The sequence below is a fragment of the Leptosomus discolor genome, chromosome 12 (assembly GCF_034619465.1).
Source record: "Leptosomus discolor isolate bLepDis1 chromosome 12, bLepDis1.hap2, whole genome shotgun sequence".
Lineage (NCBI taxonomy): Eukaryota > Metazoa > Chordata > Aves > Leptosomiformes > Leptosomidae > Leptosomus > Leptosomus discolor.
Genome location: NC_141402.1, coordinates 1,117,618 through 1,145,462, shown reverse-complemented (window position 1 = coordinate 1,145,462; position 27,845 = coordinate 1,117,618). Strand labels below are relative to the sequence as shown.

At 47.4% G+C, this 27,845-nt stretch overlaps 2 protein-coding genes across 3 annotated transcripts in view; both read left to right on the top strand.

The window, feature by feature from the left end:
* The window catches only part of BUB1B (BUB1 mitotic checkpoint serine/threonine kinase B), a 46,974-nt gene extending 44,283 nt beyond the window's left edge, over nt 1–2,691 (top strand). The window contains exons 28-31 of the mRNA XM_086472363.1: nt 1,976–1,996; nt 2,224–2,301; nt 2,418–2,539; nt 2,615–2,691. Coding sequence (XP_086328489.1) covers nt 1,976–1,996; nt 2,224–2,301; nt 2,418–2,539; nt 2,615–2,691 — 298 coding nt within the window. The remainder of the gene's footprint in view (nt 1–1,975; nt 1,997–2,223; nt 2,302–2,417; nt 2,540–2,614) is intronic.
* A 34-nt stretch (nt 2,692–2,725) lies between these two features.
* On the top strand, nt 2,726–27,674 carry PAK6 (p21 (RAC1) activated kinase 6). 2 transcript variants are annotated; one of them, XM_009961490.2, is made up of 9 exons: nt 2,726–2,813; nt 12,185–12,393; nt 16,806–17,423; nt 20,584–21,075; nt 21,331–21,464; nt 24,346–24,472; nt 24,637–24,762; nt 25,410–25,544; nt 27,507–27,674. In XM_009961490.2, exons 1-9 carry the CDS (start codon nt 2,726–2,728, stop codon nt 27,672–27,674), a joined length of 2,097 nt encoding a protein of 698 aa, XP_009959792.2. The 2 variants fall into 2 exon arrangements, with proteins under 2 accessions (XP_009959792.2, XP_009959793.1); XM_009961491.2 differs by lacking the exons at nt 2,726–2,813; nt 25,410–25,544 and having other exon boundaries at nt 12,190–12,393.
* The last annotated feature ends 171 nt before the right edge of the window (nt 27,675–27,845 follow it).

Sequence of the window (27,845 nt, the reverse complement as noted above, 5' to 3'; positions counted from 1 at the left end):
TTTCTGCTGGGAAATCTTTCTTCACAGTGTGTAGGACTGCTGGGACCAAACTTGTGAATAGAGAGACTGGAAAGTGTCCTAATTTTTCATTAAGATTGTAGGCAGCAGAGGTTCACACCAACCCAAAGCTGCCTTGGTTTCATCTAAGCTTGTGTCTTGACAAGTAAAATCAGGCTCTTCCCTTTATAAGGAACTTGCGTTTTGTTCTAGAAGACTGTCTTAGCATGTAAGCCCGTGAAATTCAATGCTTATGCAAATCTGAAGCCAGTTCCGAGCCTGGGTGACTCCTTGTAGAATATAAATGACGTTTCTTTGTGACACTCCCAAAGCTATCGTTGTGCAGATGACTCCTCGCTGGCTGGCACATCAGCAAAGCACAAGATGCAGCAGATGAGAGCGGCCGTTTGCACTCGCTGTCGCATTTCCTCCACACCTAGCAGGGTTAGGCTCTGTTTCCTCATCTCTGATCCTCCACCGCGCTGCTTCTGCCTTGCAAGTTCCAGGCTTCTGGAGAAAGAATGGGGTCCCCCTCTCTTGATCGGAGTTTGTTATTTACTACTATTAACGTGCACTTTCCCTTTTTTGATTACATCTGTGTATGGGGCCTGCCCCGTAGGAGGAGGGGAGCTAATCCCCAGACTGCAAGGAACCTGGCTAACTTTATTTCCTATACCCTAGGGATGCTGCTGTGAGGTAGCAGGCAGGAAACCTCAGTCTCTTTGGCAGGCTCTGGCAGGCAAGGACCTGCAGTGTAATGTAGAAGTGGTGACTGCACTTTCACAGTCAGACTGCACGAGCCTTTCACAACGTAGCTAGCAGGTCTGGAAGTGAGGATTGTGAACCTCGCACCACCAGCTACAATGGTAGGGTTTCCTTTGCGTTCTCTATTTGAACCCCAGTTCTGTTCCTTCTCAGTAACTACTGCTGATCTTGTGCATTCCAGCTAGGTCTGTGACACTGGTTGTTGTACAAAGATACTGCAGCCTCATGAGGCGGGATGGATAGGTAAGAAGGAAAATGGGAGTGGGGGAACATGGCTAAAAGGTCACTGGGCTGGCCCACCTCTGCAGGATCAGCCACTCCCAGCAGAAATGATGACAGTCTCATGATTATTTGTAGCATGTCATTTGTTTATTGTGGTTGAACAAAACCAACATTAAAAAAGCCCCTAAAAAATCATGGGAGTGGATTTTTAAGGCTTTTATCTCTGCTCTTTGAACCTAAAAATATCTTAGGGCTAAGCCAGTGTTGTTAGTGGTTTGGAGGGGCCAAGAATCCTCTTTATTTGCAGTGGAGAAAGAGCAGCTGATGGGTTTGCTGACATGAACTCTGACCTCTCCTGGGCTGTAATCCCCAGAGCGTCCTCTGATGATGGCCCCTTCCACCTATGCCCATCCGCCACAGCTACTGGTGGAGCTGGTGTCGTGTGGAACACAAGTCACTTGTGGAAATGCCTGTTTCCAGGAGTCAGTAAACCCTGAGGCACGGCACAGGCAGCGCAACCGGATTATAGGGTGATCCTAGACCTCAGACCTGGCAGCACTGACTCATGCCGAGTGACAGGGGAAACGTAAAAGTGCAAAAGCGCCAGGTCATGTGCTGCTCATCCGCCATGCAAATAAATCCATGAATTCTTGTATAGCCAGCCATATAGCAAGGAATCTAAGCTTTCCTGCTGGGAATGACAAGGAATTGGTGGCAGGTCCCGAAATCTGCAGCCAGGCGACGCAGGCGGAGATGTCGGGATTCGTTAGAAGCTGCGGCAGCTCTAGGCCCTGAGGCTGTGGAGCTGAGAGAGGAGATAACGAGCAAGTTGGAGCTTTAATAAGTCAGCAGTGAAGTGGAGAGGGGGGGTGGGTGTAAAAAAGGGTGGAAGGGAATGGGAGACGATCTCCGCAAGGTTCTTGCCTAAGACCCAGCAAATCTCAGTGCCCAGGTGTGACTCTGAGCTCTTTCTCTCTCTCATCCCCTCTAGGGACCAAAATAAGAGAAGAAGGTGAGGAGAAAGCAAGATGATCCCAAGAGGCTCTGCTGTCAGCTGTCGTTTTCCTTGGAACACGAATCTGAGGCTTCTCCGCGCTGAACGCTTCTGTGTCCCATCTACTACCACACCCTGAAATCAAACTCGGCAGCTTCGGTGAACCAGGCACTGTACAAACATGTCAGACTTGCCTCCACCCCTTTTCCTTCTCCCGCTCTCTCCTGCCGTCTTTCTCTCTCAAGTTTATCGGCGTGTCAGCGGATTCGGGTGGCAGAGTGTTCCCACCTCGCCTCTGGTTACGGAGCAATGAGGAGTCAGGGGTAAGCTCCCTCCTGCAGATTTGGGGGTCGACAGTGGCTTGCTTGCTGGCTTTAAAGCAATAACACCACCATCCTAATGGCTGCTGTTTTGTGCGATTTGTTCCCTCTGTTTACAGAGGACTAGGTTTGTCAGTTCAAACTAACATCTTCGCTCCCCAGTGGCTGTGCTGCTACGGCTTAACCCCTTCCCTTCGGAGCTCAGCCCTGCCGCTGCCAAGAACTGGCGTAATGATCACACGTGAGTTGGCAGTGCCAGCCTAGGGCAAAGCGAGAGGGGAATGGTTCGGGGGGTCATACAATTTTTTCTCTCAAGGGATGGTTCTGAAAGGGAAGAAAAACCGGGAGCTGGATTCCTTTGGGAAGGAGTTTACTTCATCTTTACTCCTATAGCCCAGCAACACCGTCCTCCAATCGGCTTTGCTGCATGACAGTGGGAGAGTTTCCCTCCAGACCCTTCTTTCTCCTCTCACTTGGAATTGTCCTCTACCGGCACTGTTGCAGCAGGACTGCCAGTAAGATCTCGTGGTTTTTGCTTTCAAGTGTTTTTCAGGTGGGCCAGTATACGGGTCTGTGGTGCCTGGGGTCTAGCGATTTAGCCTATTGACACTCAAGATGATGGGGAATGCAGAGAGGAAAATGCATTGTTGAATCTTGCAGGGTGATGCTCTTAAAACATTGGGGTGAAGAAGGGGTTAAAAATTACTCTGGATTATGCTTGAGAAAGCAGACAGCGTGTCAGGAACATGCATGCTTATTGCCTTTACACGAGACATAGTGATATCTCCTCCTAAGTCTCTTGTATCTGCAAGGACCCTCACTGTATCTTATGAAGGGGTCTAATTGACTCACCAGTCAAACCCCTCATGTCTGTGTTCCTGACCTCCTGGCTGCTGTGCTAGCCGAGATCCTTTCAGCACACCTACTGAAACCACGGCGTAGTACTCACGTGTGTATGTGTGTGCGAGCGTATTTTGGCTATCTGAAAGCTGACTAATCTCCTCCTGTTTAAGTTGCAATCTACAATTCGATTGGGCATTTGTACTTCATTATTTTTGCCAGGTGGTAACCACACATACAGCCAGTTATTTACGGCTACAGAAAACAGCCTGTCCATTAATGTTTGCTGATGCGTTTGCTTTCTTCTTTGCCAGGACGTTAATGCTTTAATGTATTTGGGGACAGAGTACTGAAAAAGCAGAAGAGAAGCTTGTGGCTGGTGAGTGCGAGTTCTCAGGTGAGGCTGGGGGGTGCACGTAGAGTAAGAGATACTTGCTGAGTCTTCCTCTGCTTTTCTGAGTTTTGAGCTTGGGTGAAATCTCAGTCAGCCCCTACACAGCTGCTGGGGAAAGGAATGCTGCTGCATGGCGCTCTCTTAAGCCCTGTCCCACTGAAAAGTCTCATTCCTGATGGTGTGATGAAGCTGTATATTGATTTTAATATTCTACACTGCCTTGGTATGTACGTCCTGTGCGCTAAGTGTGAGCAATGGTTTGTGTATCTAGTAGCAAAGCTGATCAAATAGTGGGAAGAGCTATCAGCAAATAGTTTGCTGGATTAGTAACTGCGCTTCCAGATGGAAAGCCTGTTCCCTGTACAGGGGTTGATTCTGTCTAGATGGGTGTGAGTACGGATGTACCTGGAAGGAATATCCTGGGTCCTGCTGCCAAGGCTTGCAAAAGTGGGAAACGTAACTCTTGCTTGGTCACAAAATGGTTTTCATTCCCAAGGAGAAGCACTGTAAAAGTTTGGCTGTCCTGCCTCCAATCAGAAAAAGAGCACTTTCCAACCTGTTTCTCTAATGTGCTTCAGGAAACTCACAAGCAGAAAAAAGAGGGAAATACTTCGTGTGGATTGCTTACATCAGCTTGGACCAGTCGACACCGACTGCAAGTAAAAACTCAGGCAGGTTCCGAGTCCTGCATCGCACATGGCATTTTCTTGAGGGTATCGATAGAGGTACCGTGCTGAAGTTCTCATCGCATTCAGAGCTGGCATCAGTTCTGTACAGGTACAGACACCAGCTCCGAAGTGAGCAAGGACAGCTGAAGGCTAACCAGCTCGTGGAGGGTAGCTGTAGACAATAACAGTTATTTACCTTTACTTGTGCTACGAGTGCACCTCAGGTTTTAATGTGTGCAGGGCTCTGTGAACATTCATACTCATGGCATGTGCTTTTCCAAACAGAGCAGAATAACTGATACTCCCTAAGAGAAGACTTGTCTGTTACGATTGAAATTTCCATCTGGGTGCTGGCAGTAGTGAGTGGGAAGGCACTGAGAGTCAGCCAGGTTGTGGGGTTTGAGCCAGTCTGTCTCCTCCCATGTTTTGGGGCACACTGCCTGGGCTGCAGTTTTCCCATCAGTTATCCTGTGGGGATAACACAAGTGAACTGCCTTGCAGGCTGTTGACAGCAATTAAATAAATACGTATCTCACTTTGGGAGAACATAAAGATCATAAATAGGGACTCAGATTGTTTCGTGTTGCTTGGAAGGAGGTTTAACTCTTGCATCTCTGTACTTGGGTGGGCTGGGGAATCACTCTGGCATCTCTGCCAGCCCTTTGCCCTGGTGCTGGAGCGAGGACTGTGACCCAGGAGGTGTGTGGTCGCCAGTGCCTCTGCTGGGACAGCTCTGCTCGCCAGCAGTCGGCCGTGCGACTCTCGCTTGGCGCCTGCCCGGCGCTTCCCCGCGGTACGGTCTGCACCGCGCGCGCTTGCCGCGCGGAGCTGCCGCTTCCCTCGCGTAGCCCGGTGTGCCAGAGGCAGCCGGGTCTGAGCCGTGGCGTGGAGGGGCACGGTGGGGTTGCGGTGCCTCGACGGAGCCGCAGGACGTGGCGCCCAGCGTTTCGAAGCGCTTTGGTTCGAAGGAGCTGTTCCCCAGATGCAGCCGAGTGCCTTGGCTCCTTCGTCTGCCATGTGACCCAGCGTGCCAGATGTGGCCCCTTGCGCTTGTCCCAACATAACCTCCTATCTGATATGTAAGACGTTGCTACTCATGTGAATTTTTGGAGACAGAGCCTTAAATGTTCTTATTCTAATCTCGGCAATATTTTTATGCTCGTTTTGAACGGATCTGTCACCCAAGACAGCGGAGAGTGAAGCCTCATATCCTGCCCTGTCTTGAAGCTCTTTGGTATTCCGGATTAAGAGCAAAATACAGCCACTTGTTTTTAACCCTGATGCATCATTTGTGGCAAAATAATGACGGTAAAGCCACTTGAAACGCTGCGGTTACTCTCTGGAAGGGGAGCAGCGAGGTGTGCAGGTGTCAGACGCGGTGCTGTACGGTCTTGTGTACCCGGAACACGACACAGCCACGCCAAGTTGTTTAAAAGGTGGGGGGAAAGGGTCATAGTTGTTACAGTCGCTTATGTCTCAGCCTTGCGACCTGCAGCACGCATCTTGCTGGCTTTGGGCGAAAGGATGCAATGAGTTGCAGCCTTCTCTTGGTGCTGCAGTGGTATCTGCCAGCTGTAAGCCTCTCACAAACCAAAGACAGATGGGAGAAGGCTAATCTTACAATGAAGGCATTGGATTGCAATTGAGGTTCGGGTGTGATTTCTGTCTGTGCAGCTGGTTTCTCTCGTGGTGTCTAGACCTATGTGCTGGTGTCAAGGTCAAACACGTGGTCAGGGCATGTCTTGGCTCCCACCGGTGCCGTGCACCCATGTTTTCTCTCCATGGAAGCGAGGGTGTGTTTGGTCTGGATCTGGCCTTAATATGAAGTTAAAAAGCAGCCAGGAGACATACCTGGAAGCTCTTTCAGGTTTGCTAATCTAGACATAGCTGGGAAGAAGCCGAGCTAGTAATTTTTTTTCTGTCTCATCTGCAAATAAGGATAATAATTCCTTTTCCTTACCTTTTGTCTGTTTAGATGAAACCTCTGGAGGGTGGGGCCTGCCTTCAGAGACACAATGAGACAGTAACTTTAGCTGGGATTTCTAGGGGACTGTAAAGAATGGAAAGTTATTATTTGTCAAGGGAAAAAGCCCATTAGCATTTGGGACGTGCCTGTACTGGCTCCAGAAAGTTCAAGAGGTCTTTTCTTTGCGAGTGCTTTTGTATGTCGCGGAATGAATTTGGTCTAGTATAGCTAAAACACACCTAAAAGTGTGTCACTGAGCAGTGTCCAAAACAAGCTTAGCAAATAGGCGTTCACTCTGTTCCAGCTTTTAGTCCTAATTTATGAGCAAGGAAATGGAGCAGGGGAGAAAGAGGCAGCACCAAAGCCTTCAGACCCTGATCAGTGGAGGCACAGCAAAAAATGTCAAGCAGTTGTGTTCTTTTCCTCGTTTGTCAAAAATAAACCCACCAATATAACAAATATGTCTCTCCCTAAGCTTATTTCTAATGTAATATTAATCTGTGCGCTCATGTGTGTGTTTGGGCAGGATTTAGAGCATTACATCAGTTTGCTGTGCTGCTAGTTTGCTCCAACACATAGCTTTGCTATTGGGGGCTGGTGAGGGAGAGAGAGAGGAGTGGAAGGAAAGGACTTGAAATAGGGGAAGTGATAGCACAGCAAGCAAATATCCACTCTTCCTTTAGGAGAAAAAATGTACCTAACCCAGTATTTCTAAAACTAGAATTGCAGACAAATGTGGAAGGTGTCGTTGTGACAAGGCTCTGTGCTCTTAGACCCCATTGCAGATTTCAGACAATTTTGCTTTTCTTTCCCCCCTTCACTCACCCTTTGTTGTCATTTCTTGCTGTGTGAAGTCACATTCAGATTTGTAAGTTCCTGAGGGAAGGAACCTGTCATTTTTCTTTGTCTGCAAACTGCTAGGAACGTTTATGGCTTGTTATAAATAACGATCATGTCAGAAACCTCAGGAGGGTAAACATTAGGATTTTAGAGGGTATGGAATACAGTGAAATACCGTGTGTGTGTATTCACGCATACCCATGGATGAACACGTGCATATATGCCCGCAACATGCGTTGATAATGGCCTGTTTAACTTGCACTGCATTTGGAATGTATTGCATGGCAGTGACCTGTGTAGCAGAGTAGGGAAATACGGTTTTCCTTTTAATTGGTGGGTTCTCTGGGATCTTCTTCATCTTTCTACTCCAAACTCAATCTGCATATTGCAGTTCCTCAGGTCCTGGAGGAAGAGTTCTCCTCCTCCCCACCTCCTCCTGTAGCTGGCCAGAGCAGCCTGGCGTATCGGCTGAGGGAGGACGTAGAAATCATGGGAATGGCTTTCTTCAGCCCAGGGACCCGGCGTTATCTCTTGTCCGGGGCGGGAGGAATGTAGCAAGCTGCGTCCAGATCTGCGATAGCAGTGCAACGAGCACCGAGGAGTGAGTTCAGTTGCTGCAGCGAGGAGGGGGAGGGAAAGCTTATTTTTAACTGGAAACTGTACAAGCGAGGCCGAAGTCGCTCCCTGCTGTCTTGCTGTCGCCAAGTGCACGTGTGAGTGAAGGGGCGTCTGAGCGCAGTGAAGCACAGTGGGCATCTGCTGGAGCAGGGAATGGTGTGTGCGCAGGGTGGAGGTGAGTCAGATGAGATGACAGTGCACGCCAGCCGCTTTGTCTGCGCGTTTGAACTCGTGTGCTGGAGTGAGCAATTCCTGATAACGTTTATCTACTTCTTTTTTTTTCAGTGGGGTTGATTCTTTTCCGTGCCCTGCTCCTCGGGCTGCCTGTCTCCCAGCCATTCCTCTTTCCCTTCCTAACTCTCATTCCCCTTTCTCTCTGCCATCCTTAATCTTCCCACCCCTTCCTCTCATCTGAGCCTGACCCTTCTCTCTTCTTGCCCCTCCTTCCCAGTCAATCCCTCCCCCTGCTCTGGATCTGCTGGCTGTGGGATTTTTTCTCGTGCTCACTGGCAGATGTGACAGCTTTTGGAACTGTATCCTCTAGGAACAGCTATATCTGGAGTTGAAAATTCTAACGTGGTTTCCCAGGCAGCAGGAATGGATCGCTGAGAGAATTTCAATCTCCGACTGCTTTTGTCTTGTGGTAGTGACTTTTATTATTTATGTTTGTGACATTTCTTACAGTACAGTTGTCAGCAGTGAATGAAAGACTAAAGTCTAGTAGATTATTATAAAATCAGTGCACAGTATTTGTATTATATTAAAGGGTTGCTGTCTACGTTTAAGTACAGGTTTGGCTTGATTTACAAAATCTTATATGCATAAAATGTTCTGATGAATTTCTTACTGAATTAGAAAAGGCCTGTTTTATGTATTATATTTAAACATTCTTTAGCTGGGTATTGGAAATATGAGTAAACAGCTCTTGCATGAAAACCTCAAAGTGAAAGGAGACTGGTTAAATACAGACCTCAATGAAATGCAAAACCTACACAGATTATTACAATCCATTGGATTTCGAATAACTATTTTTAGTGTATGAATTTCATTTGATCTTAATGCGGTGTACCTTTAAACCACCTGTCTGATACGGCAATGTCTTTATATTCAAAGATTGATGCTGACCACGTAAAGCAAATGTCATTGGATACCCAGGGGTATGTTGTGTTTGGAGTTGATTACATTTTGTGGCTTTTAAGATGTCTATTATAAGCCAATAAGGTAGATGCAGGCCGTGTCAGCTAGTCACCCTAAAACTGACGATGAACTTAGTAGATGCTTCGTTCTGGGTTTAGGAGGCATGCTTTTGGATATAGGATCTAAGGGTCGATTGACAGGTATAGTGATTTAATGGAAACACACAAGTGTAGCGCTTATTCTTGTGCAAACTGACGTGCTGGCATCAAGCCACTCTTCTGTTTGGGGCCAAAATATCACCCGGGCTTTAAATATTTGTGTTTTGAAGTAGTTTAGCTGGAATTGTTCTCCTTGCGGGGAAATCATGCAAATGTTCAGAAAACAATTGATACTACAAGTGTTAATGGTCGTGGCATTTGTAACACCACATTTTACAGGACCCCTTGCCGCCTGAAGGAGTTAGAGAGCAAACTTGAAAGACATTGTGTGCTATGCCCTGAGTATCTTCTCGTTATGAAGATGAGATGAGGAATGATGCTGTGAGAGTAGGAGCAGGTGAGAGAAGGAGAGATACTGGTTGAAACAGCAAGGTCTGGAAATGCCCCAGTTCTGGTGGATCAAGTAGCTGTCATGCCTGACATGTAGTCAACGATTCAGAACTGAAGAACTTGATGTAATACTACAGATACACTTCCTGCTTTCCTTGGAGGCTGTGAAAGCTCCTCAATAGCACCAGCTGTTGGTTTGAATAGTACTAACACCATGAGCTATTAGAATATCTTTCCTTTCCAGGATTGTCTGTGCTTTTTTTTTTTTTTCCTTAAAGAATTGCCCTATGACTTTAGTCTCGATTACTAGCTAATATACAGCACCTAAGGGGCTTTAGAGATGAATCACTGTGTGTGAGTAGTTGCAATACAGACCTGGAGCGCAAACGCTCTTCCCATAAGCTCTCCATTAAGAGGTATTTGGGTTTTCATTGGAACATATTCTAAGCAAAGATTATTCTGGCTGTGAAACCTTTTCTAGGGAGAGCAGCTGCTTCCAGCCTCTCTTGTAAGTATTTTTTTTAGTGGCCTAATCTTCTGCTTTCTTTTTCAACTGAAAGGTATCTTTAGTAGGCTTCTGGACGCAGTATTGCAATGGACATTGTCAGTGTGTGAACTCTGTATTGCACCAAGGACGGATTGCATGATTGGGGGTTTAGATGGTGTAAAGGTCCTTCTGCGGCTTACAGACACTGCCCACCCCAGTGACTACGGGATCATGGTAACCACTTTTTAAGCCAGTGTGTGTGCATGTTCAGGATCTCAGTCTGGCACCAGGAAGCAAAGTCCTTGTTCACCTGGTGGCTGCGCTTTGCTCCCTAAGCAAGTTTTAAGTAAAACAACCTGCAAAATATTTGACGTACATTTCATTGGGGGGCGAAAAAGCACGAGGTGCGCTGATTTTCGAGACCAGTGTCCTCTAGAAGTCTGTTCGTGTCTACACCACCACATGTTATCTCTGTATGTGTTCTGTGTCTCTGACCCTTGTAAATACTTATTCCGCACAAATAGTTGGAAGCTGAGGTCCCATACAGGGGAAGAGCGATCACTAAAAGTTGATGATTAAGTGGCAAAAATCCTCTACCTGATGTCAAGGAAGAGGTAGCATTCATCACTTTAAGCAGTATTAGTCAGAGGTAAATGCTAATATTAAAGTCAGTGGAAAGAGAAGAGCATGTAAATATTTTTTTTTTTCCTACTGGTGGATATTAATTCTTTAAAGAAATCTGTACAGCTTTTTCCCAAGCTAGAGAGCTTTAGCACTGAACTACCGCAAATGTTTTGGCACTGGGTCTCTGTTTCATCTCTCAAGGCTCCCATTGCACCGTCCGTCCTGTGCATTGACAGAAAGCGTCTTGGAGAGGAGCTGATGAGCTCTGGGGCACGTTCCATTGCATCCACAGAACAGTAATCTGCCCTTTAAACATGTTTCTCCAGCAGCAAATAGGAAAATGTGACTTGGAATACTTGTGACTTTAAAGCCATCAAAACCAGTCAGTAGAATCATAGAATAATTCTGGGGAGAAGAGACTTCAAGAGATCTGTAGTCCAGCCCCCTGCTCAAGGCAGGGTCTGCTCTGAGGGTCAGACCAGGTTACTCAGGGCTTTATCTTCAAGAGAAAACTTGCTCTTGAAAACCTCTGCGGATGGAGACTGCACAGCCTGTCTGGGCAACCTGCTCCAGTGCTGGACTCTCCTGCTCACGAAAAGGTTTTTCCTTCTGTCCAGTCGGGGCCTCTCTTGTTTTGATTTGTGCCTGTTGTCTGTCAGACTCCCACCACTCACCGCTGCAAAAAGCCCGGCTCTCCATAGAAAATCTCCCTCCCTCTGAGCTGTTTCTTCGTGGAAAGAGCAACTTCTCCCTCACCCCATCTTCCCTGTCCGTCTTCTGTGAAGTGGTTGTGTCTTCCAGTTATTCGAGCTTTCCCACCTCTGTGGCTGCCTGCGCAGCTCCAGTTCTTCCTTTTCCTTCATATCTCCCCGATTTCAAAAATATCTAAAACTTTTGGCTTTCTATCTGCCTCTCTTTCTGGCTATAAATCCTAAATTCAGATTTTGAATGTCTCTTGTGTTTGGGTATATTTAAGTGTTAGCTGGTTTTGGCTTGTTGCATTTGTAATTGCTGTTCACACAAACTGTCTCTCTCAGCCCCCAAGGGAAAGGAATCTTAGTTTTTAATTTTAGCTTCTTCAGCTACCTGCTGACAGAGTTTGATTTCCACTTACCACCTCCTCTCTCTCTCCCAAGCCCTCTGTCTAAGCTAGAAAAACTGAGATCCAAAAATCAGTCTTGGGCAGCTCTTCCTTTGGCAACAGCTCTGTTGTCTTTAAATGGGAATCAAACGTTTATTACTTAGAGCAACCGGTGAGAAGTCAGCCTGAGCCCTGTTCATAACCACCCTTCATTCCACGCTTGTAGGGGAATCCACACTGTAACGGGCTGGACTCCAAAGCCATTTAACCTCGGTACAAGCCTGTAAAACATAAATATATGTCTCATATATATTTAAAACGTTTATTTCGGGCAATATGCATTTGTAGAAACAAAGGAAGCCAAGTGGTAGGAGTTCAGCCATAGGCGTAACAGGTGTCTGCTGCTTCTCTGAAATAGCAGCGCTGTTTCACAGTGGGCAGAGCACTGAAAAGGTCACTAGAAACCCTAGCTCAGCCACGGACCTGCTAGGGGGTCTTGAGCAAGTCATTGCTCTCTTGTTGCCTCTGTTTCTTCATCTGTAAAAGTCGATGATGGACCCTGTTGTTAAAGTTCTTGTCACTGGAGGATGTTCTTAATACGATGTAATTAACTAACGTGATTGATACGCAATATTACTGACTGGGCATACAAGAGCACTGAGGCGTTGCCTTCTCTGGTTCAGGCATCATGTTCCGCAAGAAGAAGAAGAAACGCCCGGAGATCTCGGCTCCGCAGAACTTCGAGCACCGTGTCCACACTTCATTTGACCCAAAGGAGGGCAAATTTGTGGGCCTGCCACCTCAATGGCAGAACATTCTAGACACGCTGAGGCGCCCCAAGCCAGTGGTAGACCCTTCAAGGATCACGAGGATGCAACTCCAGCCTATGAAGGTAAGAGGAAGACTACTCTTTCCTGTCCCCTGGGCTTTCCTGTTCCTTGGGGAGGCCCAAGTTGAAGCAAAGTTTCCGTTGCCCCATATATAGGTAAACAGGGCTCAGGGTGGGATCTGTAAGGGATTCAGTGGATAGCAGGCTCTGGGCTTTGGTAAGACTGTCTCTATTTGAGGTGACAGTAGGTTCACTGGAAATAAGGACAGTAGTGTCCTCAGCTGCAGTAGTGTCACCAGCTGGCTGCCTGTCACTAGAACAAGGACCTGTGAAAGCTCCCGGGGTAGCTGACAGGGCCTAGGATGTGTTCAGCTCTTGTACAGGGAAGCGAAGAGGAGAATTCCTGGAGAGACCTGTTTTAGCAAGTTTGTCGTTCCCGTGGGTGAGCAAATCTGGCTGGTAATGCAGGTGACAGGGAAGCCTGAGTGGGAGAGGGTGGGTAGCAGTAGCTTGCTGGTCATGGGTGGCTAAGTGAAGGGGAGACAAGAGGGAGCAGGACTAAACTATGGTTTAGGCTACAAGGGTTTATAAACCAACATTTTAACAGAAAGTGGGACATAGTAAACAGGAGACTGTCCTTAAAGCAAGTCCTTCAGTAAAGAGAAACAAGCTCCTGATCCTTGGAGATGGGTGAATTTCGATGGCTGTCTTGCTTGGGTGGCTGTTGACAACGGCATCTGGAGACCGTGTTCACAAGGGACTGCAGGGACCTGCTGTGTGAAGAGAGGCAGATTCACAGTGACCTCTTAGAAAAGCAAATGAAAGATGGTGACAGAATTATTGTGTTTAAAGTCTTGCTAGCCTGTGGGAAGCTTTTGTTCCCAGTCAAAAGCTGAAAGGTAAGTTGTAAAATAGAGATGTTGCTACTTGGATTTTAGGAGGGACATAAAACAGTTGTTTATCTGACGAACATATTTAGCTTTTTGTGTACAGATACTTAAAACATGGGGACTAAATGGGACTATATTTTAGTATACTGCAAGTATTAATGCAAAATCAAAACTGCAATTTAAATGGCACGTCAGGATCTTTGAGCAGGATGCTGATTTAGAAAGGAAAAACTTGCTCAGGAAGAACAGGTAAAAGAAAAAGGGAGGAGGTGTTGCCTTCTGGTTTATGGTGTCCTGAATGTGCTTTGAGGTTCAAAATGCAGTAGGAGATAGGACCACAATCCAGAGAAGAGATAAAATGTATAATAAGAGACCAAGTTGGTTAGCTCAGGAGCTCTGTAATGAGCTTAAACTGCAGGAGGATTGCTCAGAAGGGTGGAAACTAGGTCAAGTTATAAAGGGCAAATAGAAAAGAAATTTATGTAGGAACAAAACTGGAAGGCCAAGGCACAGAAAGAGATGTTACTCTCAAAGAACATAAAGGGCACTAAGGAGACATCGTGAGTGCACTGAGGAGGAGAAGGAGGATGAAGGAAAGACTTTGTTCACTGCTCATTTTGGAAGGAAGTTAATAAGGGATGACACTAAGAATTCTTAAATGTTTAATGATTTTTCTTCAGTCTTTATTGAAAAGGTTAGCTGTGATCACTGGCTAACACAATTAACACGAGCATGAAGGGATAAGAATGCAGGCTAGAATAAGGAAAGAACATGAACAGAAATGAGACTTCTCGGATAAGTTACATATTTTCAAGTCAGCTGGGCCTAATGAAAGCCAAGGAATTGCAGATCAGTCAGAATAATTTCAACTCCCAGAAAGAGACTGGAACAAATAAGCAAGTAATCTATTTGCAGCCACTTCCGAGGAGATAGCAGGGTAATAGCTAGCAGCCAGCAGAGATTTATCAAGAACAAATCATGTCAAGAAACCCAATTTCTGTCAATCACAGGGTATCAGGTTTTGGGTCAGGCAGAAACGTTAGCTCTGTCCTTCATCTTGACTGCAGCTGGGCTCTTGACACTGTACCCGTAGCATTCCCAGAGCAAACTGAGCAAGTTTTCCCAAGTATTAGAAAAAGTACACCCAGAAGAATAGCGTGAGGCATCACTGTCAAAATAGAAATGTGCATGAAGAGATTTACTGGAGTTTGTCCAGAGTCTAAAACCAGTTGTTACTTTCATGTACGGCCTATTAAACCTGTAATGGTAAAAGCTGAAAGGAGGTGCAAATCTCCAAGAGAACAAGGATAGAATACCCAACAGGCTTTAAAAACTAGAGAAGAATCTTAAACTGTGGGTCTTTTTTTTTTCCCCAGTAAGTCCAAGTGCAAATACTCTCTTAGACTGCGTCACAAAGTTGATTGTTTCGGGTAAACTCCATTTGAATGAATTCCTGGTCAATGATACCAATCAATAGTAAATTTTTTTTTTTTAAGTGCTAGTTGGCCCTATTAGGCCAAGCCCTTATACACAGAGTCCTGGACTCAGCTGTCATAGTTTTTCCTTTTTTTGACGTGTACTGTGTGTAGCTTGTAAAGGGTTGCCTTTCTTTTTAAAATTAGTTTCTAAATTTTGGTCGGTAGGCATGATCTTTGTAAGAGCACTCCCTATAGGTTTGGCTCAATCTGATGGAGTCCTTATACACAAGTACCGCCAACGCCCATCTTCTGTGGGGATCGGGCTGACCTAATGGACTGGAAGTGCAACAAGGAGTGACTTGAGTCTAATTTTAGGAAGTTTTTAACTCGGAAGTGAGGTGGGCACTGGAATGGGTTTTCTAGAGAGGCCATAGCATCTGTTCTTGGAGACTTCTTATGTTGAGAACAAGTTAGTCTTTCTGGAATGACTTTTGTCCTACTTTGGACTAGCTGGCCGCTTGAGATTTCTTCCAACTTTATTTTGAATTACTGTTTTTCCTGATTTGTAGAAACATTGAACCATCAGTGAGCGTTGGAGGAGGGCCTCTTTCTCTCCCATCTACCTGTGCGAGCATGACCAAGGGTGTGGAGGCATCCTGCTGACTGCTCGGAGACTTGGGGGTGTGCATATTGCATCTCTCCCTGCTCAGGCTCATTTATGAACCAGTGCTCTTAATTGAGTGCATTGCTGAGGTGAATTGATATGTCTGGTGTTTCTAGTGGATAAATTAGAACGGACAGAAGACTCTTCCCACCCCATGACACATTTCAGAGACCGGGTTTCTGACCACTTAACTTTTGGTATGTTTTTTTCCTATTGAGGTTGGTGAAAAGTGATGGGAACAGTTTGAGGAGTTACGTGTCCTCAGCTTGTTCTTTACTTGACAGCAACTGGGGCCATGGAGGAAGATGCAATCATGTGGTGAGGGAGGTGTGTATCTGTACATACACACACATACACACCAGGACTGAAGAGCAGCATTTCCCGCTGCAGGTGATGTTGTGTATGCAGTGATACGAGCTGGATTGTCCTTTCTTCACCTCGTTTGACAAAATCTTCTATCCTGCCTTTCTCAGGCGCTGAGCGAACGGGGTGCTCCTGTTGTGCACTGTGGTGGCATTCTGTTGAAATTACTGGAGCTGCTGTTTTGCACCAGCTAAATATTAGGCTCGGTGTAATTAATTCAGCATCTTTAGAAGATCCCCGGAGTTCAGTTAGCAAACAGGAGATTGCCATCACACCAGGGAAGGACTTTCCTCAGGCAGAGATTCATGAAAGTGTAGGAGTGATCCTATGCTGTGAATTTCTGTGAAGAAATGTAACGCTTTGGTTCCCAGCACTAAAAGCTTTTCAGTTGCAGAATAAACAAGATAGAGCACTACATAATATACCGACAGCTTCAGATGTCCTACTTGTGTAGTGCTGTTGCTTGTTTGGATGGAAGCCTTGTTCTTCATCGTTTGCTTACAAGGCAGTTGTGAGCTGTTGTGACCCTTTGTTCATCATTTTCAATTATAATGGCTTGGCAGAACAGAGGAGGGATGGAGCGTTGGAACAGCGTGGTCTTCACTAGTCGGGATTAAGATGCATTAGCGAAAATTGTAGAGAACCAGACTAAGGGAGGCTGATTACAACACTATTGAGAGTGCTTCAGGGGAGAGATGAACCTTGTATTGGAACAGCAAGGTAATTTTTGCAGATGGAGCCTACGGCATGCTGTAACTTCTGAGAACTAGTTGAGCCTAAGTTAGTGCCGTAGTGTAGCAGAATTTCAGCGCAGGAGGGTCAGGAGTGCTAAAAACATCGGGGTTTTGCTCTCGTGTTGTCCTTTAGAATGTGGGCACAGCAGCAGGACTCCCAGTTCTGGCTGAAAGCACTGCTGCCTCTGACAGAAGGATGTAACACAATGACTTTTTTTGTGGTTGTTTCCCCTCAGTAAAGAGGGGAAACAACAACAAAAAAAAGACAAAAAGAAAAAAAATCCTCTTTTTTTCCTAAATTCCTTGAGTCTCCTTTGGCTAGACAAACAAAATCTAACTTTTGTCAAGATAAACTGAGCCTCAATTATTACAACTCTTCTTTCCTCCCCTTCCCTGTGTTTCACAGACTGTGGTGAGGGGCAGCACTGTGGAAGTGGAAGGCTATATCTCCGGGCTACTCAATGACATCCAGAAGCTTTCTGCCATCAGCTCAAACACTCTGAGGGGAAGGAGCCCCACCAGCAGGAGGAGAGCACAGTCCCTTGGGCTCCTGGGGGAAGACAGACCCCCAGACATGTATCTTCAGAGTCCTGAAGCAGACTGGGCAGACAAATATGGAAACTACCTCAATTGCAATGGTGGGACCAAGGTGACCCGGAGGCAGACGATGTGGCCAGATTATAAGCCCCGACTGGAAGGGCAGTCTCATCCCAATGGAATGGTGATGAAAGCACAGTCCCTCGGGCCTTCCGAGTTCCAGGGTGCGGACGGCAGCTGCCTCCAGCGTGCCTCTGGTTTGCAGCACATGCCAACACTACCGGGGGAGAGCGAGAAGATGGGGAAGAAGAGCTCAGAAGAGTGCTGGCCCCAGCCTTGTCTCGCCCGACAAGCCAACTCCAGGCCCTCAGGGGAGGGCAGCCCTAGCTCCAAATCCAGAGAGAACAGCTTGAAGAGGAGGCTGTTGCGCAGTGTGTTCCCCTCATCCAGCGGCTCAAACAAGTCAGGCCCTTCCCTGCAGATCAAGGTATAGTTATTCAGTATTTTTGAGTGAGTGCAATGTTGACTTTGCAGTTCCAGAGGTTACTTACACAGCTGAACAAATCAAATTGCAAACATCATGCAACCATCTGTTATTGCTATGATTAATGCTGGAATCAAAATAGTCCGGGTCAGAGGAAACGTGTAGTCCGCCTAAGCCTCACCGAGTGTACTGCTAGGCACAGCTCAAAAGGACGGCCAGATCTACATGAGAAAGGCTTGTTAGTGGAGCTGTGCTTGCAGGAATGTAGGTTGGGAAGGAGGTCGGGGACTTACTCATTTTTGCCCTTCTGTAGTAGTAAAGGCACAACTTAAACGCCGCTGTGCTAGCGTAGATGTGCTTTTGCCATTTGGGAAATGGCCGTAATTTACATTAGTAACGTGTTCTTTTGCCTGTGCAAAATAGAAGTACCTGAGGAGAGCGTGTTGGTCATAGCTGTATCTGCCAACCTGCCCACAACAGGAACGTTTCCATCAGCACCCCCAGCACTGGAAATCTGACTGTTGGGTTCTGGTGAGGACGGGACAGCTCATAGCTGCCTCTCCCCCAGGAAAGCTGTCCTGAGCGAATGACTCGCTGCTGCTCGCTAAGCCGGGAGTCAAAACGCTGGTTCCTGTTACTGGATAGGGAACGCAGCCCTGCAGGCCGCCGGCTAACCCAGCACTCGTGGTCCTTGCACAGCGGCTCCGTGGTTTCAAAGGCTGCACTGGGCTGGTGCAAGGCCAGGCTAATTTCTTGCAGGCGTGGAGGCCCTGAACTCGGAGGAAGATGAGAGGAACCGCTGGCCCAGCAGAACTGACTGTTCTGAAGCGGCTGGCAGGGTGGGGCTCTCTCCGACCTGGCTTCTTGCAGCTTGCATAAGGAGCAGGCTCGAGGCGTTCAGGCCCAGCCTTCTCCCTGCAGACTCCCGTTCCGAGGGAGCGGGATTGTGAGGGAATGCAGTTCTCGTGTAGCCAAACCACCCTTATTGCTGCCTCTGACTCTGGGCTGATCTGTACTGCCTGGAGGCGTCCCCGAGTGCTTGGGAGAACTGACCGCTTCTTTCTCCCCTGGCAAGCGTGCCTCTGCCGCGCCTCAGCACTTTCACGAGGAGGAGCAGAGGTTACCAGTCAAATGGCGGGTGCGCGGGTGGGTGTGCTTGGGTCCGTTTGAACTCGAGCTGCTTGTGAGAGGAGTAGGAGAGACCTTGAGGTTATCCAGTCCATCTCCCTGCTCCAGTGAAGGATCTGCACCGTCGCTGGCAATTGTTTATCTGAGCTGTTCTTAACAGCCTCCAGTGGTTAAAACCTCAGTCTCCCTCACAAATGGAGATGATGATGTAATTGTGACGTGTAAAAAATGGATAACTGCAGCTGGAATGGAAAGGGGATGATGTAACTGGCTGAAAATGGGGAGGGGGGTGCCTTGACAGGCTGCCTGTAGTCACCATGGGAAGGGCGAGTCCTCTCTCCTTTTGGCCTAATACGGGGGAAGGTGTGGGAGAACCAGTGACCCCTCAAAATGTCCAGAGACTGAAAATGTGTATGTAAGGGCTGACAAATGACAGGAGCAGGAAATAATACTTGCGTGTGGTTAGACAAACATGCGTGAGCTTGCGTGCCTGCTGTGTGCCCTTCTGCATGCTCTAGGTTATATAAAACTTTTTTTTTTTTCCTGAGACAAAACAAGAGTTGGGAAATAAATACTTGGTTGCCATGAACGTGTCTCCACAGGACTGCAGGGGTGGAGCTGGTACATGAGGAGGAAGTAACTTGTGACAGGCAGTTTGTGTCTGCGCGCTCCTGCACCCCGCTGCCAGGAGCTGCGAAATCCTACTTTCAGGGCCTCTGTGTGTGTGAAAATGAGCCCTATGTGTGTTAGGCTTATGCAGATTTTACTGTTGACACAGATCCTTGATTAAAAACCAAAGCGCACAGAATGAAATTCTGTACAATTATTTTCTGTCTGAGACAGAGAAAATGAGCGCTCTTTAAAAAATTTCTCTATTGGCAGTCTTTGGTTCCCATACCCGTATTATTAACTTTATTAATAGTCTGAATTGTGTGAGAGAAAAAGCTGGTTGCTTTGAAGTTTTTATTTTGCACTATAATACAAATGATCGGCTTGCTCTTTCTGAAGTTGCCACTTCATCAGATCCGCCATTATTTTACGTATAACTAAGGATATAATGTATTTTATAACTAACCTGCTGGATGTTGTTGAATTTTAATTAGTCAACGTTTCCACTAGCACTTGAAGATTTACCCTTCTTGGGAGACGTGTGCGTAGCGCTAGCATGGGAATGTGTATCCTGAAGCCACGTTACTGCGGGCTACGATCTTACTAGATCTTGTAAAGTAAACAGGGTTGGGCCTGCTTGGTACTTGAGTGGGAGGGCTCCGAAAGCCTCGAGTGCTCCGGGAACCAGCGCTGCTGATCCAAATTCATCGGAGGTCGGTTTTGAGCCGGGGAGAAGGCAAGGTGGCAGGTGGCCCTGTGTAGCTGAAGTCTCACGCCGGCCACCCACGGCTGTCCTGGTTCGTGGTGCTTTTCCCAAACCAGAGTGCTAGCTGTGTGCCGAATCGACAGGAGTGCTCTGCAGGCACCAGTGGAAAGCGCAGGGTGAGTTTTCAGTAGGCAGAGCGTAATTACCCAAAGGGAATTAGGCCAAGACATCAAAGTGATTTACAGCTTTGGCATGAATCCTCTTTCCTTTTATATACAGGAAGATCAGAGGCACAGAGGGATAAAGGATTTTCAAGTTCTCTGCAACACAGGTTGCCCCTGAGTTTTGGTGGCAAGGTTGGAATGCTTTTTAGCAGCTGGTTTGTTGGGGTTTTTTTGGTGGGTTTTGTTTTTTGATGTTTTTGTTAAAGCATGTGCTTTAAGTGGTCCTTTTTAACTGCCTCAGTTTGGAGGTCCTTAAAGCATAGCACCCACCCTGTAACTGATTCTTGAAAATCTGCATCCATGTGGCTTCCCCTAGTCATGCAGCATATGTTGGGCAGAGCTGGAGACAGAACCTACAGCTCTTGACTCCAGTCTGCTACAAAATGTACGAGGCCAGAGTGGCGTAACACGCAACTGATTCCTGACGCTTCTTTCTTCTTGTTAATCTAACCGTTGCTTTTTCTTTCTTCCACTTCCATATTTGTTCTTCTCAAAGCCTAATGCTTTCTTCAGGCCCCAGCAATGGGGTTCACCACGCAGCCCTGCAGCCAAAGCCCAGTCTCTTCCGTCAGATCAGCCCGCGTCCGATTTCCCCAGGATGATCTCAGAAGCTGGGACGCCCCAGAAGTCACCCACAGTGGAGAAGGCAATTGCACTGCCGCAGGGCAGGCCGTCACCGGCAGGGTCTCCCAGGAACCGGCAGACTCAGACTAGTTCCAGCAACCTTCACCTTCCCCAGGACTCTTCTGCGAAAGGGCAGCCGGCCGGTGAGGACCCGGTGGTTGTGACTCATGAGCAGTTCAAAGCTGCCCTTAGGATGGTTGTGGACCAGGGGGATCCCCGGACATTGCTGGAGAACTATGTAAAGATTGGTGAAGGGTCCACAGGTATTGTCTGTATTGCTCGAGAGAAGCACTCAGGGCGGCAGGTGGCAGTGAAAATGATGGATCTGAGAAAGCAGCAGCGCCGGGAGCTCCTTTTTAATGAGGTGAGTACGGCGGTGAGAGGTGGGGTTCTGCTCTCCACCGTAAAGCCGTGGTAACAGTCGGCGTGGTAAAAAGAAGGGAAGAGCAGGAGACGTCTTCCTTTTAACAGAATTACACTAGTACCAAGAAGAAAAATGACCGGGGGGATGGAGGCCACTGCACTGCACTCATAGGGTTGCGCACGCGTGCTTTGTTGGGTAAGATTAAGCGTTGTTGGTGATTTTTGTGGTGGTCAGTTGTCCGCTGTGTTTTTACAGGTGGTGATAATGAGAGACTACCAACATGTCAACGTGGTGGAGATGTACAAGAGCTATCTAGTGGGAGAGGAGCTCTGGGTGCTGATGGAGTTCCTGCAAGGGGGAGCCCTCACAGACATTGTGTCTCAGATCAGGTATGAAGCAAAACCTGAAGCATCGACGCTTGTGTTGCCACCTGATAGGCAAGAGCAGCAGAGTGGAGATTTCTGGGAAGAATAGTTTTCCTGAGACACCTTGTGTTTGCAGTGCCCTGAAACTACTACGCTTTATAACTGTCCTCCATCTGAACTTTGTGATGATACTTGTGATGTAGAAGGGACCTTGTTTACAGTACTGCTGCCTTTAGGTACCCACTGTTCATCTACTTGATGACCTTCCCTGTAAAACACGGTACTCATAAAAAGTATTGTTTACTATATCTGTTGAATTCTGGCCAGGAAGCTCATTGAATAAGTATTAAAGAGCATGCAGAAAGTGTTTTCAGTGGTGCAACTTTAGTGAGGTTGAATTTGCAGCTAACTCCTCTGGAGGAGCGCAGCAGAGCCTTGAGATCTGGACTCCTTCCCAAGTTTTGTTGCCTAAAGATAGCAACTACTGGACACTCGCCTAAATTTGTTTTCTTATCCCCGCCACTTCATATTCATTAATGCCCAAAGCATTTCTGGAGGGCAAAGAAGTTGTTCTCAGACGGCCTCTGGAGTCCCACTCACAAGGTGTTCTGGTGGCGCGGTTATGGTGGTCGCGCCCTACCCGTGACCCTGGAGCACCCTCCTCCTGCCTCCAAGCAGTCCTGCGAGGCTGCAAACGGGTGCAGGGAATGCAGTGAAAAAACTGACCAAGAAAGTCTGTAGGATGAGCTCGCCCTTGTTGAAGATTCAGAATCTTAATTGGATTACAATTAGGTAGTATTGCTAACACTAATTGTATTTGCTTTTTAAAATCATAGTGTGCCTTTAATTCGCTTGCGTGCTTTGACTAGCCTTTGCTGGTCTTGTGGTGGATTTAAGGCATATGTCTTGCTCTGCTGGATTCTCTGTTTTGGAAGGACATCTGTGATGTGTTTGGGAGGCATAAAAAAAGCCCGCTGTCCTCCGTAGCCTCCCCAGCCCCATGTGTAAGGAGTGTCTTGGAGACGCTTAGCTGGCCAGACCCTCCAGCACTGAGTTCAGAGGCACATCGCAGGGTCTGGGAACCAGGGTTTTGCTGTAAGTCGTGTACTTGCTCCTGGACGGGAAAAAGAACATTTAATCCTGAAGAGTGCTGAGTTAGGGCATTGCAGAGCCAGCGGAGCTCTTGCAGCTCTCAGCTGGTATCAGAACCCATGGAACTGCAGATAAAAACGAAAAAAATATGTTCTGAAGAGGTTTATGGAGAGTCTGTGTAGTTTATATCCACCAGTGAGACTGAATTCCATTGTGGGACCTCAGCCTAGATTTGAGTTATTTTACAAGGCCTTCCTTTGAACCTTTTAACAAATGCTTGTTTTTCCACCTAGTGGAAACAGGAACTGTTATAACCATAACATTTGTCAAAAGTAAGCTGCAAGCCTTTGTCGGTTTTTCTCAGGGAGGAAAATACCCTCATTCCACTCATTAAACATTTGCCGAAGGTGATAACTGATTTGCATCTCCGGGAGTGAGGTAATCCTCTAGTAATCTGGTTTACACTGTGCAGTCACTTGACTGAAACCAAATTCCATACGTGACAAGCTGAAAGCGCACCTCGTGTTATCTGCTGAGCCCCAGAGCTCAGGAGGGTATCAGCTTTTCGTACAGCTCGCGCACTCTGGAATGAAAAGCACTTTCTGAGTAGGTTGGGTTCTGTACTGGGAAGCCCCACAGTCAGCCTTCGTCCCTCTCCCTTCGTGGTTACCCTCAACGGCAGAAGTCCCCCTCGGCCGTCCTTGGGACGGATTTGCCATCAGCACGGCGCAGCGCGGCCACGGCATGCAGCTCTCCCGGTCAGCTCGTCCGTTCGGTAGAGTAAGATAGGGAATACCGAACAAGCGATGGGAGTCTAAATTTCTCAGCTGATGGTGCAGCCTCCTTCCTGAACGCGTAGGAGTCGCTCCTGGGCGTTTAGGAGGTACTGGTGCGCTCTGCACAGCTCTGCCTTACGAGCGCTCTCTTCTCCTCAGTCTTACTCGCAGACCTGGATTTGTCATTTCTGTGCCCTCAACTGAGAGCTGTTTGAAACAACTGCCAGAGACAGGCTGCGACTCCAAAGTACTCAAGTTGGGTACTTCAGCCGTTCTTCGAGATGCCTAACCTCTAGCGTTGCTCAGTAGAAGTGTGCAGAGAACACTGTCACTGTCCCCAGCTACAGGAGATAATTTTAATTTCTATTGTTTTCACTTATACTTGATCATGAAGATTCTTGTGTTGGTATTCCAGACAGCAAGACCTTCTAAAGGTGAGGTTCGTGGTGCTCACGCTCAGCGTGCTGACAGAGAGTGGTAAAATTCAGGAGCGTCTTCCCTGCTTGTAACCTGCTCTACCTTTAGTTAGGTGTAGCGGTATCCGAAGTGTCTAGCTGCGTGAAACCTGTGAAGGATCCCTGTATTCGTTATCAGAACGATGCGTTTAGATGCTTTCTGGATAAAGTTGCACAATAAGCCTTGTGAACAATAGCTTTACTGTATTTGCTTAAAAAAAAAAAAAAAGCTGTCTCAACGGTTACTGCGGCACCTTCGCCTGAAGAAGCAGCCTTGCCTGTCAGAACTGCTTGAAACAGCACCAGCAGAATGGATGTGGATACAAGAATGAAAATGCCATTTCTCCGTGTTAGACTTAGGAGAACTTAAAATTGGTAACCATCAAGGCAAGAACGTTTTCAACAGTAAAAGACAGTCGTAGCAGAACAGTAGACGTGTGAGACAGTCAGGGCTGAGGGGAACCAAGCTAGGTATCTGCAATTCAACTCCCAGATTGCCCTGGGCCTCTGAAGAGGCCCTGCGAATGGGTACTGCCCACTGCCCAGCACAACGCAGTGACCCTCCCGTGTCTGTAATTTCAGGCTAAATGAAGAGCAAATTGCAACAGTGTGTGAATCCGTGCTGCAGGCTCTGTCCTACCTTCACTCTCAGGGGGTCATTCACCGAGACATTAAGAGCGACTCCATCCTTTTGACACTGGATGGAAGGGTACGTTTCCTCAGACAAATTGTTTCGTGTCTCCCGCCGCTGCAGCCTTTGTCTCCGTGTTTCCTTTCTGTTCACCACCTCTTGTTTGTACCTCATCCTCTTACTCCCTTTGTCTTTGGTGTTTCCCCTCCATGTTGTTTAAAAATGATTTTCTCTTTGTACAGGTCAAACTCTCAGATTTTGGCTTCTGTGCTCAAATCAGTAAAGATGTCCCTAAAAGAAAGTCCCTAGTAGGTACCCCCTACTGGATGGCTCCAGAAGTTATTGCGAGGATACCATACGCCACCGAGGTAGGGACCACTTCCCTAGTATCAGAAGAGGTAGCAAACAATCTTCTGAAGTGTCGCAGGAAAGTAACTATTGGCTTTTCTAGGAAGAGCCTCTAGAGTCTATTTAAAATATAAATAAAACCGTGACTGCAGATTTGATTGTGATGATACCAATATGTCCTAAAACAGTAGAAAAACAGGTTGTTCTGCTTCTGGGAACGAGGTGTAAACTTACTCTATTCTTATAGCTGAAGCTTGGCATAGACTTGTATCTGCTGTGGTGTGGACAGATGTTAGCAAGAGGCAGCCTGTGACATGATATAAATCAATCGGTGCCATAAAGGGAGGGGAGGAGAGCGGGGAAGGCAGAGATGGGAGCTCTGAAATGACGGGCAGGTGGCAGCAGCCTGATTAGTTTTGTTTACCAACCAACCGGGTGTAGCACAAGCCGTTACTTGCAGACCTTTACGTGTCGCAACACCAGCGTGGCTCGGTCCTGGGTGTCTTTGTTAAGCGGTGGTAAGAAGTCCAGTAGCACCAAGTGGGTTAATGTTTTACTCTCTCAGTACCGTTTGTCATGGGTGGGGTGTTGGAGTCGTCGTGAAAGCCACAAAGCAAGGACCTGTTGCTGTGAACCACGTGTATTGACGTGACATTGGCTCCCACAGGTGGACATCTGGTCTCTGGGGATCATGGTGATAGAGATGGTGGATGGAGAACCCCCCTATTTTAGTGATTCTCCAGTCCAGGCAATGAAGAGACTCCGGGACAGCCCTCCTCCCAAACTGAAAAACTTCCACAGGGTGAGCATACTGGCAAACGCTTGTAAACCTGATGGTTATCGTGAGGAAACATCCGTATCAGCCGTTCCCGGTAAAGCTGGCTATGAAAGTCATCTTGCTAGGACGTGTTTCTTGGGGAACTTCTTTGGCCCTGGTGCCTCAGTGGGTTCAAGCCGCTGCTGACAGCTAGTGGCTGGTTTGGGAAATAGCCCTAATAATGCAAGGTCACTTGGGCATAAACCTGATAATGCCATCAAAGCTGCTTCAGGTGGACCCAGCAGTTAATGTCTGGCTGATGTGGACAGAGTAGCTCATCTTCTAGGGAAGTAACTAGGATCCTTGCTCTTGAGACTTTCTGGCTTCGTGGCTTTCAGGACTGCACAGACTGCGTTATGGCCAGAGCAGGAGAGCTCAGCACAGACAGCAGGTCATGGAGACACTGCGGCTGCTTTGAAGAGGAACTCAGCTTCATGGTTTCTTACGGAAAAGTAGCAGTGACATGAGAAATACAGTGATTACCTTTTAGCCGCCACTTAGAGCTGTCCTCCTTTCATTTCATCCAAGCCTCCGAGATCAAATAGCTTCTGCAGCGTTCTGAGCTATCCGGCCTTTCCAATTAATCAGAATATCTGCAGCTGCTGAAGCTGAATTATTTAACAGAGTAGACTGCTGAACTAACAGCACACACCCGAACACCAGCAGCTGCTCCTTCCTCTTCGCAACGCTAATTAAAATTTCAAGGTCACATTCCGGACCCGGTGTTGCCCTCCCTAGATGGTGTAAAGCCACTTCTGGTCCGGATCGCACGCGGTGCGTGGTGAGGTGACCCTACCACAGGCTGTGAAAGCCAGAGCCGTTTACAGCCTTGCTCTGCTCCACTTTGTCCTGGGCAGCAAACTGGCTTCCCCCAGACCGCTGGATTGCCAGGCCAGTGGCCGTCCTCCCCCGTCTCCCTGCTGTCCCCGCGGGGCTCAGCCCTCCCTTCTGATGGCAGCTCATGGCTCGCTGTGGTCAACTACTGTAGTGCTGGGGTGCCACAGGGCGAAGGGACACCTGGGGTAAGATCTGCTGCTTTCCTGACACATAGGTGGATTTATTGCCAGAGTGCTAAAGGCCGGGTCCTGGCCCTCGTCCTCAGCTGCCTCCTGCCTTCTCCCCCTAGCAATCACAGCGAAGGCGTTCAAAGCGCTCGAGAAATAAGCAGTAGCTCAGTACGAACAGTATTTCGTGATCTACTTCTAAGTGAACCAGAGCTGGGAAAATGCCCCCAAACTAAAATGGATGTAATTAGCAGCATTAAAATAAATAAATATATACCAAGTTCATTTTTTATTCCGTTTTAATGATGCAGAGGATTACCATCAGCAAGAGATGCGCAGTGCCTTTAAGTGGTTCTCGGGTCTGGCTACTCAACAGGCTTTTACACATCTTTCAAAGGACAAACCTGCTGAGGTCGTTTAGCTTTTCAGTGTGTTGTGCTGCAGTTTCTTCATCTTGTGCTGGCAGCATCAGGTTGCCAGACTCTCAAAACCTATTTGGGAATCCTCTTTTAACGACTTTTCCCACAATCTGTGGCCGGTAAGAGAATGAATTGCTCAACACTTCACACCCAAGCGATGTGCCTCGGGCAGCAGAGATTCTGTTGAATTTCTGAGGTGAAATGCTGAAAAGATGAAATAACAAAATGGGAAGCAAAATGAACTTAGATGGGAGGACATGGCAGGCAGTCTCGTCTTAATTTGCTGTGCCCCGTTAAAAAAAACCAACCCAACCTGTGTAAATGGTGTGCCCGCTGGTGACAGAAGGTTATTACTGCAGCCCAAACCGCATGAGCTCTCACGTTCCATTTCTGTGCGAAAGCAGGGTCACAGAGCTGGAATGTCCGGGATCCTTTCAAACCAAACCTGCCTCGGCAGCGGTTGTTGCATGGGCTGTCGCCTGGTGCCTTTAGGGGGTTGACTTGGTTGGTTGCTTTTTTCACAGACCTCCCCAGTTCTGAGAGACTTCTTGGAAAGGATGTTGACGCGGGATCCGCTAGAAAGAGCAACGGCACAAGAACTTCTGGATCACCCCTTTTTGCTGCAGACAGGACTTCCAGAGTGCCTGGTCCCCCTTATCCAACAATACAGAAAGCGCACCTCTACCTGCTGACTCTACATGAGGGGAGACGGTAGGAAAAATTAATGTTTATTAAAAAAACCCAATAAAAACCAAGAGACCAGGCAGTCTCGTCCTGTGAATGGTGCTTGGGACTTGTCAACGATCATTTTAGCGGATGATTGTGAATACTGTCCTTGCGTTCTCAGCCTTTTGCGGCTGTTT

What these genes read in the sequence shown, in the direction of transcription:
- PAK6 (XM_009961490.2), top strand. Translation starts at nt 2,726, where the DNA reads ATGACAGTGGGAGAGTTTCCCTCCAGACCCTTCTTTCTCCTCTCACTT. An exon ending in GCCCTTCCCTGCAGATCAAG is followed by an intron (nt 17,424 to 20,583) that starts GTATAGTTATTC and finishes TTCTTCTCAAAG; the next exon opens with CCTAATGCTTTCTTCAGGCC. An exon ending in TTTTGACACTGGATGGAAGG is followed by an intron (nt 24,473 to 24,636) that starts GTACGTTTCCTC and finishes CTCTTTGTACAG; the next exon opens with GTCAAACTCTCAGATTTTGG.